This window comes from Typopeltis vanoorti, chromosome 3 (genome assembly GCF_054136105.1).
Source record: "Typopeltis vanoorti isolate ZY-2024b chromosome 3, IOZ_Tvanoo_1.0, whole genome shotgun sequence".
Lineage (NCBI taxonomy): Eukaryota > Metazoa > Arthropoda > Arachnida > Uropygi > Thelyphonidae > Typopeltis > Typopeltis vanoorti.
The window spans coordinates 58,959,676-58,976,408 of NC_143551.1; the positions used below are offsets into that span (position 1 = coordinate 58,959,676).

Below are 16,733 nucleotides of genomic sequence, written 5' to 3' on the forward strand. Positions count from 1 at the left end.
TACATGACAAAACCAATGTTCATTAACCGATCTACAAATCCTCATGCGATGAAAGGGCTCGACAAATCCATCCTACCTGTTTATTGGCGGGCCAACAAAAAGGCATGGGTTACAGCTAGCATGTTTGAAAATTTGGTTTTTCAAGTGTTTTGTACGTGATATAGAAAGCTACACAAAGAAAAAGAATATGGACTTCTAAAATTCTACTAATTTTAGATAACTCGCCAGGCTGCCCAACAAATTTAAGCCATTTGAATATTAAAATAACTTTTGCTGCCTAATACTACTTCACTTATTCAACCACTCGACCAAGGAATAATATCAACATTTAAGTCATTATATTTGGCGACCATTGCAATTAATTTTGGAAAAAATGGATTCTAATCCAAATAAGACGCTGCCTCAAGCGCTTTCAATAAAATTGAAAGGAAAGAAAGTTTTCAATATTGAATTGTGTAAAAAATTATTTCTCTGTCCATTAAGGAATTGCAACCCTCTATGCTGAATGCTTACTGGAAAAAAATATGGCCTGAAGCCGTAATGGAACAAAATTTCGTACCTCCAGTGGATGCTAAGCTATGTTGTATAATAAACGTCGCACACATTTTTGGTGGAGAGGGCTTTTGCAATATGGTTGAAAATGAAGTTAGTGAATTAATTGATGGAGAAATAGATTTAAAAGAGGAACTGGTACAATTAATAGATGGGATCACACCAAATGGTAGGGAAAGTTCTGCTGAAGATTGTGATGAATCTGTTAAAGAAATTAGCAGAAGGATTGGACTTGTCAAGAAAGTTAAGTTATTTTATGGATAATGATCCCTCAATGGAGCATTGAGGGATAATTTTCCCGAGCGCTCTGCTCGGGAAAATTCACGAGACAATTGGATATTTGTTTAGCGCCATATTATGAATTTAAAAAAAAAAAAAAAAAAAAAAAAAAAAAAAAAAAAAAATTGCAAAGTCTTATTACTGACTTCTTGACTAAACCAGCTGAAGTATGCAATGAGAATTATACAAATGTCCAAGAGATTTCAAGTGGTGACGACCTCCGGCCACTTAAAGAACAACTACGTAATGTTATTTCTGAAGACCATGATGACTATTAAAATATGCGCTTTATTTTATTGTCTAAAATATTTATGCATTATGTGCAATGAAATTTATCTACAATTTGTAATTTTTAGAATTTTATACAACGTATTTGCCATAGTTTGTTTTCTTAACCTACATGAATTACCTGAATTAAATAAAAATATTATTTTTGTTGGATATGTCATTGTTTATATAATTTAAAAAAAAAAAAAAAACGATTTCGGGACCTAACCCTACTTTTTCTATGTGATCCATGTCTCGTATAACGCGGCGTTTCTATGGAACCTAACATCCACATTATACGAGGATTACCTGTATTTTGAAACGGCCACCCAAGGAAGTTACCATGGCTCTGCTTTCTGCACAAAGTTGACTATTAAGTGAAATATTGTTCCTGTATTTTGGATGAAAATGTAGACAGGATTATGATTATTACTATTTAATTCCATGACAAATTTTTTACTTTTGATTGCCGCCCAGTGTTAAGCATATATGTGCTTCTTCCCCTCCCCCCCCCCTTAACTATTGTGAAATTAGAGGAATTTTACTGTCTGGTAGCACATAAATTTTCCTGTACCAGGATGTAGAACAGGAAGTACTTTGTATTCAAAATTAAAAATTGAAATTTTTGTGAAATCAGATTGTTTATACCTTAACTACTTTGTTGCATCATGAAGTAGTTAACTGGGATCAAAAGCTAATCATTGACATACTCCTGAATCTAAACTTAATGTACGTTTTGAAGAGAAAAAAAAAGCTTTCGGTTTTAAAAAAAATTAACTCTCCTTATGAAGCCTATTTTACTGTTGGTTTTCAGAAATCAGGAAACATTTTCATTTATAAATGTTCTGGAATCCTCTACATGAATATTTCCAAGGACTTGTTAATTAAAAGTGTTTCATGATCTGATTTCTCCAATAACTAGACAACTTTTTTTTTTTTAAATAGCATTCCTAAATTCAATAATATTTTCTCCTGAAAAAAAAAATGGCATGCTGTCATGCTAAGAATTTTTCATCCAAAGTTCCAACAATTATTGTTGCTTGAGTATGTATAATTATTTAATATATAATTAGGGTGGTTGCATTTTTGTTTTGGTTAGTCACATGTGACATCATTTTGATGCCATATGGTCACTCTCCTACCTCATTGAGTTTTTGGGAGTGAAGCCTTTTGCTAGGTCACAGATGCCATTTTCAGAAAGAGGTGTTTGTAGGACAGTCACAAATATCAATCTCCTTTAGCCCTTACACAGTAGTAACAGGTAATGCATGCTTTGCTAGCAGAAAACTGTGAGTAACTTGCAAAAATACCCAATTATAATTTACTGAATGGTGATTGGAAATTGTGATTGCCTGAAAATTGGGTTTTCTTGAACTTTTATTTTTCATGCATAACACTAGATAATAGCATCTCTAGTGAAGTTAGATGTGCATCCTTTGGATGTGTGTTTATTTATACTTGGCTGAAAGGGTGGGTGCTTTGCATTATTGGATACTGAGGCAATTTATGTGAAGGCATTAGCCTCTATATAGGGACTTAGATGTTGGATTAGATGGGATATCAGCTAGGGTTTTCCAAGACTGTGCAAGGAAACTGGCAAAGCCTTTGACTAGGCTCTTTAATTGAAGTCTCAGCTCTGGTGGAGCTGAGAGCCCTTTTCCATGGGAAAAGAGAGAGCAAAATAATTCCATTGCATAAAGGAGGTTCTTAGACTGCAGTAGCAAATTATTGACCAATCAATATCTCAGGCATGGTGGTAAAAGTACTAGAAAAATTGTCCTAAAAGAATTCAAGAATGGATAAATACAAATGGTACTGTATGAGGGTCAACACATGATGGGTTGTTAATGTCTTAATGATTTACTAACTTTTTATAATAGAGTAATAGCCAAGTTGGATAAAGGAAATGACTACACAATGATTTTGCAAAGACATTTGACAGAAAACCACATTGAACTGTTATACAAATTTAGAACGAATGGGAATGGACATGACACTGGTAGTGAATAAAACGGTGGCTGCTGGACAGATATCAAAAAGTTGTTTATGGAGGGGCAGAATAGAGGTGTAAACAGGTTATTAGTGGTTTATTGCAAGGTTCAGTGTTGGGACCATTGCTGTTTAATTTGTACATAAATGATATAGGAAATATTCTGTTTGTTGATGATCCAAAATTAGGTAGAGTAATAGTTAAAGCTATAAGTGGAGAGCTTGTAGGAGAATTTAAATATGCTGTCGGTATGGGCAAAAGATAAGGGGTGCAGTTTAATGTCGAGAAATGTAAAGTCATGCATCTTTCCCTAAGTGCGATGCTCTTGTCATTCTCAGTAAATCTTTCTAGGAAAGTGATGCTATAATTACAAGCAGTGTACCACATTGATCACACTGTACTCCAGGAAATAGATGAAGCTAGAAATTTAGGGGTGGTGGTAGACAGAGTTAAAGTTTAGAGGACATGTTGCTAAGATAGCCCATAAGATTATTTGGCTATTGAAGAATACATTAACAAGTAGAGATAAGAAAGTTATTCCTCTTTATACAACCCTGATACACCCACATTGGGATTACTGTGCTCAAGTCTGGCTCTCTTGGTGATGAGAAAGCTGTGAAGAGGATTCAGAGGTGAGTAGCTGGTGAAATATTCCCTATCAGGATAGATTGGGGGTATGTAAATTGCAGAAGTTTGTTGATAGGAGAAAGAGGGGACATGGTAGAGACCTTTAAGTTGTTTAAAGGGTTTATAGAATTGATGCATGGGAAATGTTTCAGCACTTGGCTAGAGGGACTACAATAAGGGGTCATTCCTGGAAGTTGAATAAAGGTGTGGTTAGTAGAGGATGTTAAGACAAATTTTTTGTTTGGAGAGTGGTGAACAAGTGGAATGGATTGAGTCATTTGAGTGCTTTGTCTGTTAATGGCTTCAAGGAGAGGTATGATAGATTGGGTCTCCTGCAATAAGTCTTCGGATTCCATGTAGGTGCTCCCCCCGTATTATAATAATATACAAATAGCCCAGCCATGAAAATACTTCATGCATAAACTTTGTTTGCTTACATTTGGATAAAGGAGGTAATCATGAATATAATTTCATGGCAAGTTATAACCAAGTGGAACTTTCTACACCTAATTAATCATGGTTAAGTGGCCATGTGTCCACTCTTCACTTGAAATAAGAAGTGCAAACTATTGGCCCATCCAACAACTTCTAGAATAAAGATTTTTTTTTTTTTTTTTTTAAAAATGCTATTATGCTTATCTGAAAATGGCATTTCTAAGAAAATTCTTAACTTCTTGATTTTTCTAATTCATTATGCTTTCAGTGCCACCATGCATGCTCTAATTCATTGATCTTAATTTTTATGGGATGGTAGACTACTGGGCCAAATGTAGTTATACAAGATATATAACAAGTGACCTTGAAAATCTACCTTCCCACAAAATGCAACGGCAGGTATAGTGGAAACCAATGCATAATTTTCAGTTTTTTGTTCAATTCTTTAATACCTCTGTTTTAATCTTGCACCCAAGCATACGCCATGTTTTTTTTGCATAGGATTAAAGCGAGAATATATTGTCAAGTATAACATGCTTTGTATCTAAGCAGAAAAGCTTCAACTTGTACAAGCTGATGTATTTGATGCCAATTTATTCTTAGCTGTCAACTTGTTTGTATGAAATTAATTTTGATATTTAAAATAATTATTTTATTACTTTTGATGTAGTTCCAATCCATGAAAGGCTTATTTGTAAACCTACAGCACATTTGTGTTGTGGAATATTTTATTGATTTTTATTTTTTACATAGACTAGAAATCCTATTCTATGGACTGAACATTGAACTTTAAACAAAGCCACTTCAGGCATTCAATAAACAGGATGGTGATCTCACACCAGGTGATGAAATTCACCTGCCTAAAGACAATATCAAACATCCATGGCAGGATTCAAACTTGCAACCTCTTGCATATTGTTAAATTATACATTTCATAAATTTTAGTATTTGTAAACATTTATTTCTACAGCAGTCTTCACTTAAAATCCTGCAGTAGCAGAAAGAAATGTAGCATGGCTCTGAAAATAATTTTCTCATATGACTGTTTTTATCTTTACTATTTCAGTTAAAGTACTTCAAACACAACTCCACATAGGTAAAATACAAAATTTCATTTTATCTCTCTTCCTCATTATTGCATAATTCCTAATTCACTTTTTCATCTAATTGGAATTAAACATTTTCCAGCTACTGAAGTGCGTGCCTCAGAACAATCAAAGGGAGGAATGAAGTATGAGCTGGTGCTATCTGAACCAACAACGGATTCACCAAGATTGCCTCCAACCCCACCTAAAAATATCTCTGTAGAACACATTGAAAACAAACTTAAAGCAGCAGAAGAACGAAGACAGGTAATTTCATTTTTGCATAATTTAAAATTAAGCCTTTATTTTTATTTGATACAGAATATTAAAATTAAAAACCATAGTTGCTTTTTGATTTTCAGCAGTTTCATGCTCAACAGTACTAGTTTTATTTGTAATGAAACTAATTGCTAAAGTTTCACTTGGCATTGAACCATAGTCATCTGAATTTTGAAGAAAGTTTGACCTTATGTGATGCACTTTGGTTTTATAGTGTAAAAATCTGAAAATCCATATCAACTCATCTCAGATTTCCTGTGGATAGAATGAAATGACCACAATTGCATATGGTACTGTGGAAACCAGTTGGTTACTTGTTTTTTGCATATTATGATTATTTTGATCTCATTTGGCATGTGATGTGGTCCAGACTTGTGTGCATTCACTCATCTAGATTGTTTATTTGTTTTCTTAGCATGCTTTCCTTTAAAGTTAATCTTCTTATTGTAGCTAAATTCTTGTGATCCTGGTATAATTATGAATGCCACTTATAATACATTTTTGGAAAGATAGGGTTATAATATTATACAGGGTGTTCGGGATAAATTTGACATATTTATAATTAATTATATTTTTCCGTAAGTTACATGTATTAACACACACTTCTCTTCATTTAAAAGTTTGGACCCTTCTTCATTCATATACAAGATGTCAGAAAGGATGGATAGCTGGAACCCACCTGAATCATGGAAGAGAATAACTTGTATCATGATGATTCGTGCCCGCCATCAAAATAAGGATATTACGACTGCTGCCCAACCCTGATTACAGTAAAAACAATCAGGCATGAACTAGAGACTTGCAATGGTGACTACGAGGATGTAGCAAGAAGAAAGATCCCTAGCAGACGATCTGATTGCGTTCGTACAGCAGAATTCCTCGCAAATCTGCAGGAACAGGTGTTGAAGAACCCTGGCATTGGAATTCGGGCTTTGTTCGTGGAGTTGCTAACTGTAGTCAAGCCCTGGATAACAAGGGTAGCCAATGGTAGGCCGTATGTATGGCAGCAGGATTCGGCCCCTTGCCACACCTCTGGGAAAAGTCAAAAATGGTTGTCTGAAAATTTCTACGACTTCACCAGTCCAAATGTTTGGCCTCCAAACTCCCCAGACCTTAACCCCATGGATTATTTTGTATGGGGCGCAGTTGAAAAAGACACCAATTGGAGTGAACCCTTGTGCATATAATATATAGGTACACTCGAAAATAAATCAACAATTATTTTTAAACAGAGATCATTTCTATATGCAGGATTAAATTAATAAAAACCCTATATTTAAATAATGGTGCAGCTAGTAGGATTAATATTATGATAATATTCTTTATATAAACATCCTTAAATTAACACTATCTCATTTGTTATGTTTATTATTACTTTCAAATTTTAAATTTAATCTATTTCTGAAGCTTAGATTTTCTGTAAAACTAACCCAGTGAGATAATCACCAAGGAAGGTGAAGTCTCCAACTGTCTTCCCTTTACCAATTCCACTGACTGAACTGGAAAAATAGCTCATGTATTTGCTATTGATCTTAACTATTTCTTGGATCTTTTATCTTGTGATGCCAAGCAGTGTGACATGTAATTTCATTTAATATTTTCTGTGGTCAGATTACTATCTCAGGTTGCTTGATCCAAATACTTGCTTTAATTTGGTTAATAAAATAATTAGTTTGCATAAAGGCTTCATTTTCCCATGATCTAAATCTGTCCACTTTTGAACTTTTCAACAAGTGCTAAGATATCGTCACTAATCCAGCAAACCTTCAGAACACTCAAATGTTGAGTTATTACTCACTCTGGGCTTATTAGTTTTGACTGAAAGAATTGTATAATTTTTTTTTTTTTTTTGCAAAAATGTGTGCATTCTTCTCTGTTAAGACCAGTAGAGTAACCTATCCATAACTCATTGAAACTTATTTTTCCTAAGTCGTGCATCAGATATTAGAAAAGATAAACCTGGGTCAATAGCTATATAATTGAGAAATTCTACCTCAGTCAGATGAAACCTGCTTTTCAAGTTTCGAGTGTCTACTGCAGGTGGAGTCCTGAATTTCTGTCTTATTTCATTGGACAGTCAATTCCAGTGTGATTAAATGTCGCACTGGAATTCTAACTAGACACTATAAACTTGGTCAGTGTTGCCTGCTTTCCATTAAGATGACTTACTGAAACAATCTTAATTCATCTAAATCATCTCTTAAATGAGATTAAACAAAGTAAGCCCCTTAATTTAAAATTCTTGATAAACATTTAAAATCTGTTCCAGGTGAAGATTTTTTAAAGGAATTTTTTTTCTTTTTAATCCAGAAATCCTGCTTTAGAACTCCCCCCCCCCTTTGTATTGTTTGCTGTTTTGTGCCTTTAAAAAAAATTACCTAGGGGAAAAGGACTACAGAAATTTTATTTTCTGTTTGGATTTTTTCTCAAGTTATGACAATTGATATAAGTTTATGGTGAAAATGCTAATGTCCCAATATTGATTTAAAAATAACATTGCAAAAATATCCTGCGACTTGTTTATTTCCTGGTTTTATTAAGGAAACTGACATAGCCAAATGCAATTGCTATCAAAATAATATATAAATGAATAACTTACTTTTCATAATCATTTCAAGGAAATGATACCATAATTATTATACACTACTTGACCAAAAACTATAGCTATAACTCCTTTATTTTAAGGAATTACATAAATGTTTAGCATTTAGTCATTTTTTAACAAAATATTGTCTAAGATAGAATCTTTATAAATAAAACTTCTAGATGACTCTGCCCACTACCTCCAATCCCAGGAATTTCCGAAATTCAGTGCACCTTTTTACCATACAACAAATCACTTGAACCTATTTTTTTCAGTTATTTTGATGTAACAAATTTTAAAAGATTAGGCTGTTATTAGTGATAAAGCCAAATTTTATATTTGGCAAGAGCCTATAGCTAAACTGAAAAAGCATTCTAATTTTATTTTTGCTGTTCAGGCAACTGCTATAGGCAGCAAAACATTCTCCCCTCCCCATTCGATTAGGGAAGAAACACTGATAAAGAAAGAAATGCAATGCTGAACATTTTTCTAATGTCTATTCCAAATTGTATTTCTTTGTTGGTGATATATAGTATTAACTATATATTACTCAAAAGCATAGTATAAGGTATAAGCTTGTGATTTAAGATTTTGTTATTTTATTTTTTTTAGGCTCTAATTATAATTATTTTTGACATTTTTTTTTTTTTTTTTTTTAAAACTGAACTTGTGGCAATGGCAGCCCTAGCTCTATGTTAACATAATGCTTGCTTACAAAATGAATTTTTTCCTCAAGTAAAAATGTTAGCAGTGCTATTTGCTTAAAATGGATAATTTGTTAGTATATGCCTTTCTGAACTAAATCACAGAAATGAAAGCTTGATGCCATTAAAATGTGAATTAATTTTTGTCATAAAGATGCTAACTCATTGATTTGTTTCTTGGAAAGTGTACCATTTTAAGAGTATAGGAATTCAGTTCCTTGCAAACTAAGGAATTAATTTTTTTTTTCTAATATTTATGGTTTCAAAAAATTGGCATTTAAGAAATTGATATCAGAGAAATGCAAATCTTGAACCTTCCTAAATTTAAGTGGAACTTCTTTAACCTGCATAGTTTCAATAAGCAGTTCATGTTATGAGAAGACTTCTGTGTCAAATAAAACTAAATGTGAGCTGTTCAAATTTTTGTGTATGTAATAATATAATAGTGGTAGTTCTGTATCATTAGAACAGAAAATTTATCTTAACACTTTTTTATAGTCACTAGAAGCCCAGAAAATAAATAATCTAAATGCGAAATTGAACCATTTGCAAGAAGTAAATCAAAAGAAGCAAGAATGGAACAACGTCTTTATGCAGTCTACAAGACGAAGCTTAGAGAACAAGATGGAAGCCAATAAAGAGAATAGAGAAGCATATTTGAAAAGTATCCAAGAAAAAATGAGAGAACATGTAAGTAACTAGTTAACCTATCAAAAGCAAAATTTTATGGCACTTGCAGGCAGTCAATGAAATGTCTAATTACAATAGTCTAGAAGAATAAATTTTTACCTCTTGTTTCTTTTGATCATCATGTTTCTTCCATAAAGCCTCCATATAATGATTACTTTGCACTTGGCAAACTAATTTGCCCAAACATTTCCTGCTCATCATAGCTATATTCCCTGGTCTATAGCAATGTTCTAAATATATTGTCTATCTTGCACCAACTCTCAAAGCTATTAGTGTTATTTCCACTGATTCTCTATCCTGAGAGGATTCATTTGATCTCTTATCATAACACCCCACCATGTCATTTATCTTCCTTCTCCTGTCAAAATATATATATACCCTTCTAATTTCTATCCCTATTAGAACATCCTCCTCTGATGCCAACAATCTCGGGAGAGCATGAGTCAGTGAATGCAACAAACTCATTCCCCTCTATTCCTAATGCTCCTAACATTTGCACACAGGGAAATCAGTGTATTGTCAGTATTCTTGTAGCCATTATTACTCCACTTGGTTCTGCAATAGTGTACACCAGTGATGGCGAACCTTTTTTACCCAGGATATTAGGTTATTTATTTAATAGGACATTGATATAAAATCTATGAATTCATATTATACAATTAATTTAATAAAGTGAAATTACAAACTTGCATTACATTTAATGACTTTTCTGTTGCTGAGTACTGGTAGAAAGTTTCTTTATAGAAGGGCTATAGTGTGTACATTTTATTGCTACACAGGCAGCGCTCAAATCATTGCTCAATCTATTTCTCCCTTTTGATTTGATATTATTTAAGGCAGAAAATAGTCACAAGAGTATGTAGAAGAGAAAATTGTTAGAGCTTTAACAAAGATTTTAAGAGCATGAAAGTTTTTGGGAAGGCTATTCCACACGCTTAGAATTTCAGTCTGAATTTTTACATGTGGTATCATGCAGACATAATTTCTCAAGTTCTAATTCATTTCTATGAGCAGTAAACTTTCTTTTCCAGATAGGATTACATGGGAAGTTGGCTAATTGCATTTCTAGATCTTTTAAATCTAACCACTCAAAGCTATCTAATTTAAGATCCATGAATTCTGTTTCATCAGGATACTTTTTGAATTGGATTATTTGTTCCAACATTCAAAATTTCTCAAATCTAGAAGAACACTGTTCAGTTACTGACTTTAGAGCTTCGATAGATTGGTTGATATGTTATTCACGATTTTTGGGGCTGGTTTCATTAAAAAAAAAAAAAAAAAAATTTTTTCACTCTTGGGAAATACTTAAAATTGTTACTTTCTAAATCACGTTGAAAGATTTTGAGTTTGTTCTCAATGCTCTTGATTGTGCTAAACTTAACATCGACAGATTTTCCAAAACCTTGCAATTGTATATTAAATTCGTTCAGGTGCAATGAAAAATCTGTGAAAAACATCAGCTTACTGAGCCAAGCAGAATCATTCAACTGAGAAAATTCGTGCTCCATGCCCTTCGTATTTAAATATAATTTTATTTCATTTAAACATTCAACAAACCGTTCAAGTACTTGGCCATGACTCAACCATCGAATATTATTGTACATTAATAGACCATTGTACACTGATTCAACTTCGCTTAAAAGTGCATTAAATTCTCGTTTGTTTAAAGCCCTGGCAGCAATAAAATTAGTTACCTTTGTCACAATTCTCATCACATCATCCAAATACTTTAAGCCTGATTTTGCACACAGTGTCTCCTGATGTATAATACAATGGAAACAAATCAGGGGATGACCAACATATTCTGTAAATTGTTTGATAAAACCGGCATTATGGCCAACCATATTAGGCGCGCCATCAGTTGTAATCAAATGTTTTCGATAAATCTGTCTATTTCTCATGGAACACTTTAACAACAGAGCCACATGTCTTTTACCTGTCAAATTTTCTAACTTTATCAACTCCTCGTGCATAGAATCGCCGTGAACATACCTTGCAATAATAGCCAATCGAGCTGATGATGTAATATCTGTAGTTTCGTCAAGACAAATGGAAAAACAATGGCATGAGTTCAAGTCTTGTTGTATTTGATTTTCTGTACTAGCATTCATTGATATAACTCTGTGTTTAATAGTATGCCTACTTAATGGTAACTCTTTCATGCACTTTACAATAGCTTCCTTATTATGAAAGTCTTCAAATAAAAATAGTGTACACCTTACGAAAGCTTCTTTAATGTAATCACCATCACTAAGTTATTTCCCATGTTCAACAATAGTATGTGAAATACTATAACTTGCAGCTACTAAATTTGAAGGTCCTGAAACAAATTTAATTAAAGTCCCTGATTGTGATTCTGCCAGTTTTAGATGTTGCGATATGTATTCTTTGCGTTCTTCAAAAGGTTTTTTTCTAGGAGCCATTTGTGCTTAGTTTCAAAATGTCTTCTTACATTCCAAGTTCTACTCACAGATAGCTCGCCACACAATTTACGGAGAACTTTATTGCCTCTATCAATAACACCACATTGTTCAGTCCAGGCATCTTGGAAATTTCTTCCACTTCCTTTCTGTGAAAATTTTAGTTTTTTATTAGTGCTAGCTGCCATTGTAAAAGGGTTCACAAATTAAAAAAAGAGCACAGTTATATACAGTAATAATTAATAGTAAATAGCAATTACTAGAAATGAATTATACACCATCAACTCAAATTACTTAAGTGGCAGACCATGCCATGCAAGACTACCACTACTTCTTTCATCAGGGTTGCCAGATTTATTACCGGTACGTTCATAGCAACCTTGTTACATTTTGCTCTGTCATGCTACTAAATAGCAGCTATTTAGTAGGTTTTGTTGCGACGTCATCTTAAGTTGTTACTATTTGCATCATTTAATAAAATTTATTGAATTTATTAAAACTATAAAAATGTTTTCATTATTTACTCAGATAAATTCAATATTTAATGCTGCGAATCATTTTTTTCTGTTAAAGTGGTTTTAAATATGTTTAGAACTTATTACTCAGTCAAGAGACTTGGAATGCATGCATGAATGAATTTCACACAGAAGTCAAATGAAAACTTTAAAGTTTATAATATATAAAGCACGTATTTATAAGTTTGTATCATATAATATTGATGAGTTTTATAATATCATATGACTATGCAGAAATTATAATGATTAAGAAAATGTAAACTTAAAACGCTCATTGGCTAGTTATTACAAAATAAAATAGAAATACGCTAACTATAAAATATAATTCTTTCAATGAACCGAACCCTACCTTCACCTTAAGTGAGAGCAATCTTACACGATTTATTGCAGTTTTTTCATCAGAATACCAATATCTTTCAACATCCAAAGTGTCACCTGAAACCCTCAAGTGTGTCGGTGCTAACACGAGTGTCATAGGTTTGCCATCACGGTGTACACCCTCTTCTTTCTCAAGCCACTGTCTCCACATGAGGTGTTCCATTCCACCCTTGCAATTACAGTTTCCCTACCCTGATGCTCACTTGAAAGGATGAAGGCATTTTGATAATGTCTTCATCCTTAAATTTTCAAATGTAATCCATCTCTTGCACATGGCTCTATTCCATTCTCAAATGTACTCTACAAATCTACATATTCCAGAGGTAGTATGCAACATGCTCACTATCTTCCCTCTGACATTTCTGCTCCACTATCTCTAATATGAAATTTCATACTCCACAATTCACACTGACTCCCAGGTCATTTGTACTAATCATTACTATCATCTCTACATTTTCACCACTATTCTGCATATCTCAAATCAATGAATCTCCATACTATCATGATATTCAGAAAAAATTCATCCATGTTTCACCAGCATCCCTGACTCTTTCTGCTTCCATCCACTTTCTTAGTTCCTCTCATATTTTTGCCTTGCTTTCCCATCTCACCCAAGTTTTTCCAATTTCCTCTTCCCTTGTCTCTCCCATTCTCTTGCCTTCCTCTGTGTTTTAAGGCTTAAGTGTTGGAAGGACACAATATTGGAAGTTTAATGGACTATGAACAGCACTGGGAAAGGATTAAATATTTTTAATCTTTCCAGTATTTCATCTCGGTCTGCTATCTTCAGGAAATATAAACTAACACTTGTAACACACTCACACAGACAAGATGTCTCTGACTGAGACAAAATATTGAAAGGATTAAAAATAGTTTTTATCCTTTCCCAGTATTATTCATACTCCATTAGACCTCCAACATGACTTCCTTTCTTCTTGCACTAGCCAACATCCTAATCTCTTTGCCTTCTCCAACTGACTTCATTCCTTCCATCTCCTTTCTCAGCAGTTCTATTTCCTTCCATACATCCTACTTTCGGCTCATTCACACACAATCATGGCCATCATATATAAACCCATCTCCCTCTGCCACACTGTCATAGTCAAATCCATATGTAGTACATCTTTTCTTTTCACCCTCTAGCACACTACTGGTATCCACAATTTCACTTCACCTGTTTCCAAGCACTATCTCCCATTACTTCCAGCTGGCCACATTTCATACACATTTCTAATCCTCACTTGTCCCATTTTTAAACCATGGGAGGCATACATGCTGCATGCAAGCTATGAAATCAATGTTACAAAAGTCTTTAAATGATGGTGCATTGGGCAACAATGTGTTAGAACTGGCTGCCACCATGTTTAATATGATCAATACAATTGTACTGTATCCAAGTGTATTAATATGATCAATACAATTGGATACAGTACAGAATAGTAATATCCTAACAAAAAACTACACTAGTGATGTGGGGGGGGGTCAATTTCAGCAGCACAAACATATTGGTAATAAAATTCTTTCTTATTAATACTTATCTTTTCTGACTGTTCATGCTCTATCACTGCCCATATTTTATTCTAAATGCTGACTTCGGTTCTACATCTAGGTTTTTAAAGCTTTTGCTTTTGGTACATTATCATGATATTTCTTTTTAGATCTGCTTTTATAGATTGAAAAAAGCTATACAGTTTTTTTTTTTTTTATAAACTACTTGTAATAAGGGATTATTAAGACCATATTTTATTGTATTTGATATTTTAATCTCCTGGCAGCTTATGGTTTCATAAATATTTTATGGAACCATAAGCATAGTTTCTACTTTCTACTGAGATAAAGTCCTGTAATCAATCAATTTATATGTGAAAAGGAAAAGTGTATGCTCAGTTTTGTAACTTGAACCTTTTTATTCAAGCATATTTGAACATCTTTAGCAAATATCAAACTTCAAACTACTTCTTTTTTTTTTTTTATTCTCATTAAGGCCGAAGACTTACCAAGATTGACTAAAGATATCTTTATAATATAAAGAGTGAAGATTTCTAATAGCATTTTCCAATGTTGATTTGTTCCTTATTTCTTGGGATACTTTCTGGCTCATTTATTTATTTTTTTCAAAATAATTACATCAGACATGACTTATCTTCACTCCCTATCATAAAGAACAGCTTTTGTTTATTAAAAAAAAGTTTAATGTGATTTAATAAAAAATGTAATACAAACCAATCTGAAGATGCTGTTCTTAACAGCAATCTTCTAGCATCACTGGAGTATTATTGACTGTTCCATTCCTGGAGCAGAAATCCAGTAAGCTCCAATTTTCTTATAACATTTTTGTAGATGTGACCCATTATTTTTTTGTTTGTTGTCAAAGAACTTTAATTTTCTTATTTACAGAAAAACCTTTACTGGCAGAAATAAGCTGTTTCTTATTTCTAAATGTACTCACATTACTTGAAACTATTTTTCATCCAAGTTTATCTTCATATTTAATGTTGAGTACTTTAGCTGGTCTTCCCATTCCGTCATCCTTAGTGTCTTGAATAAACTTTTTCTATGTAGAAGGCATTCACTATTTTGGTGTATATGTTATGTGACACCTCCAGGGAGTCCAAAGACTCGTTGAGGGAGAGCGTGCAAACAGGCATCGAACAATTGAACCCCTTCCAACTACTGACTGCGCTCAAACTTTCTTAACTTTTTGCAGCCATTAGTAGCAGAGGCTTTACCGACTGACCAAGTTTGAGTTACTTGTTTCTAGGTATATACAACTCAGTTTTTTTGCAAAGGAGGGAGGAAAGAGGTGCAATATTTCCACATTTCTTTCATTGACCTGGTCTTGGAACATTTTAGAAATAGTTTTTAAATTTTTCTGAATTGCAGCATATGCCATTGTAGTCCAACACTAATACATAACAAACATAATAAAATGTTTGCATTTGTCTTTCCCATCTTACTCATTGTATTTCTTTGAAAACATTGATGTGCCATCCTTCTAAAGGAAAGGATGTAATTTGACTATTGACAGTGCTCAATTTTCATTAAATTCTCAGTATAGCCAAAATAAATATAAACTTACAATTTAAAATTTCAAATTGTTATATTGAGTGGTTGTGTACTTTAGTACTTGTGTAAAATTGATTTTTATGTTGTGTTTTTACATAAGAAAATTAGTGTAGATTTCCATGTTTTTAGAGTTTTAGTGGCTTTATGACGTTTTTCTTGTGTCTTTTATTGTGATATTGTCAGCATGGCACCAATGTGATGAACAAAAGAAAGAGATCCTACATTATACCTTCTGTAAATTGTACAGAAGGTATGGTGTAGGATTTGTTGGTCTGTGTTTGATGGAAAGAAGGATTTGTACAATGCTGATGGACTACATCTAAATGGTTTTGGTGCTATTTAAACTGAGAGCTTTTGTTCGTTGAGCATGTTGAAACGCAAAATCAGGAAAATTTAAGCAATTAGGGTAAAAGCAAGTGAGTTTGTGTGAAGGCACCCATGAGGCGAGTAAATGTGAGCAATACCAAGCATGGAATCTAGTATCTCGAGCAAAAATATTGAATAGGGTAGTCAATTCACAAAAAATTGGGCTACTAAAGGGTTGCTGCAGTTTCTATATACCAATTCCAGAAGTATCAGGAATGAGAGGAAGTTTTTGGCATTGGTTAGTGCAACTCGACCAAAAGTTGAGCATTAGTGAGACTTGGCTAATGTAGTTACAGGGATTGAATGTGAAGGGTTTAGTATCTTCAGAGAAGAGAAGATAGGATGGGAGGAGGAGTAAATGCTGATGATAGCATGCGAATTGCAGCCAAAAAGGACAGGAGGGAGGGTGGGTGGCTGTTCATTTGAAACAATCTGGTGTGAGATTGTTTCACACCGGTGGAAAAGTCGCAACCAAAATTAGTTGGTTGTTGCT

The 16,733-nt window shown here is 33.4% G+C and overlaps 1 protein-coding gene across 5 annotated transcripts in view; it reads left to right on the top strand.

Moving 5' to 3' along the window:
* LOC150108180 (uncharacterized) overlaps window positions 1-16,733 on the top strand; it is a 122,800-nt gene that overhangs the window by 76,252 nt on the left and 29,815 nt on the right. For all 5 annotated transcript variants that reach the window (XM_090415636.1, XM_090415635.1, XM_090415639.1 and 2 more), the window contains exons 3-4: window positions 5,339-5,502; window positions 9,301-9,492. In XM_090415636.1, the coding sequence (XP_090271762.1) occupies window positions 5,339-5,502; window positions 9,301-9,492 (356 nt within the window). The remainder of the gene's footprint in view (window positions 1-5,338; window positions 5,503-9,300; window positions 9,493-16,733) is intronic.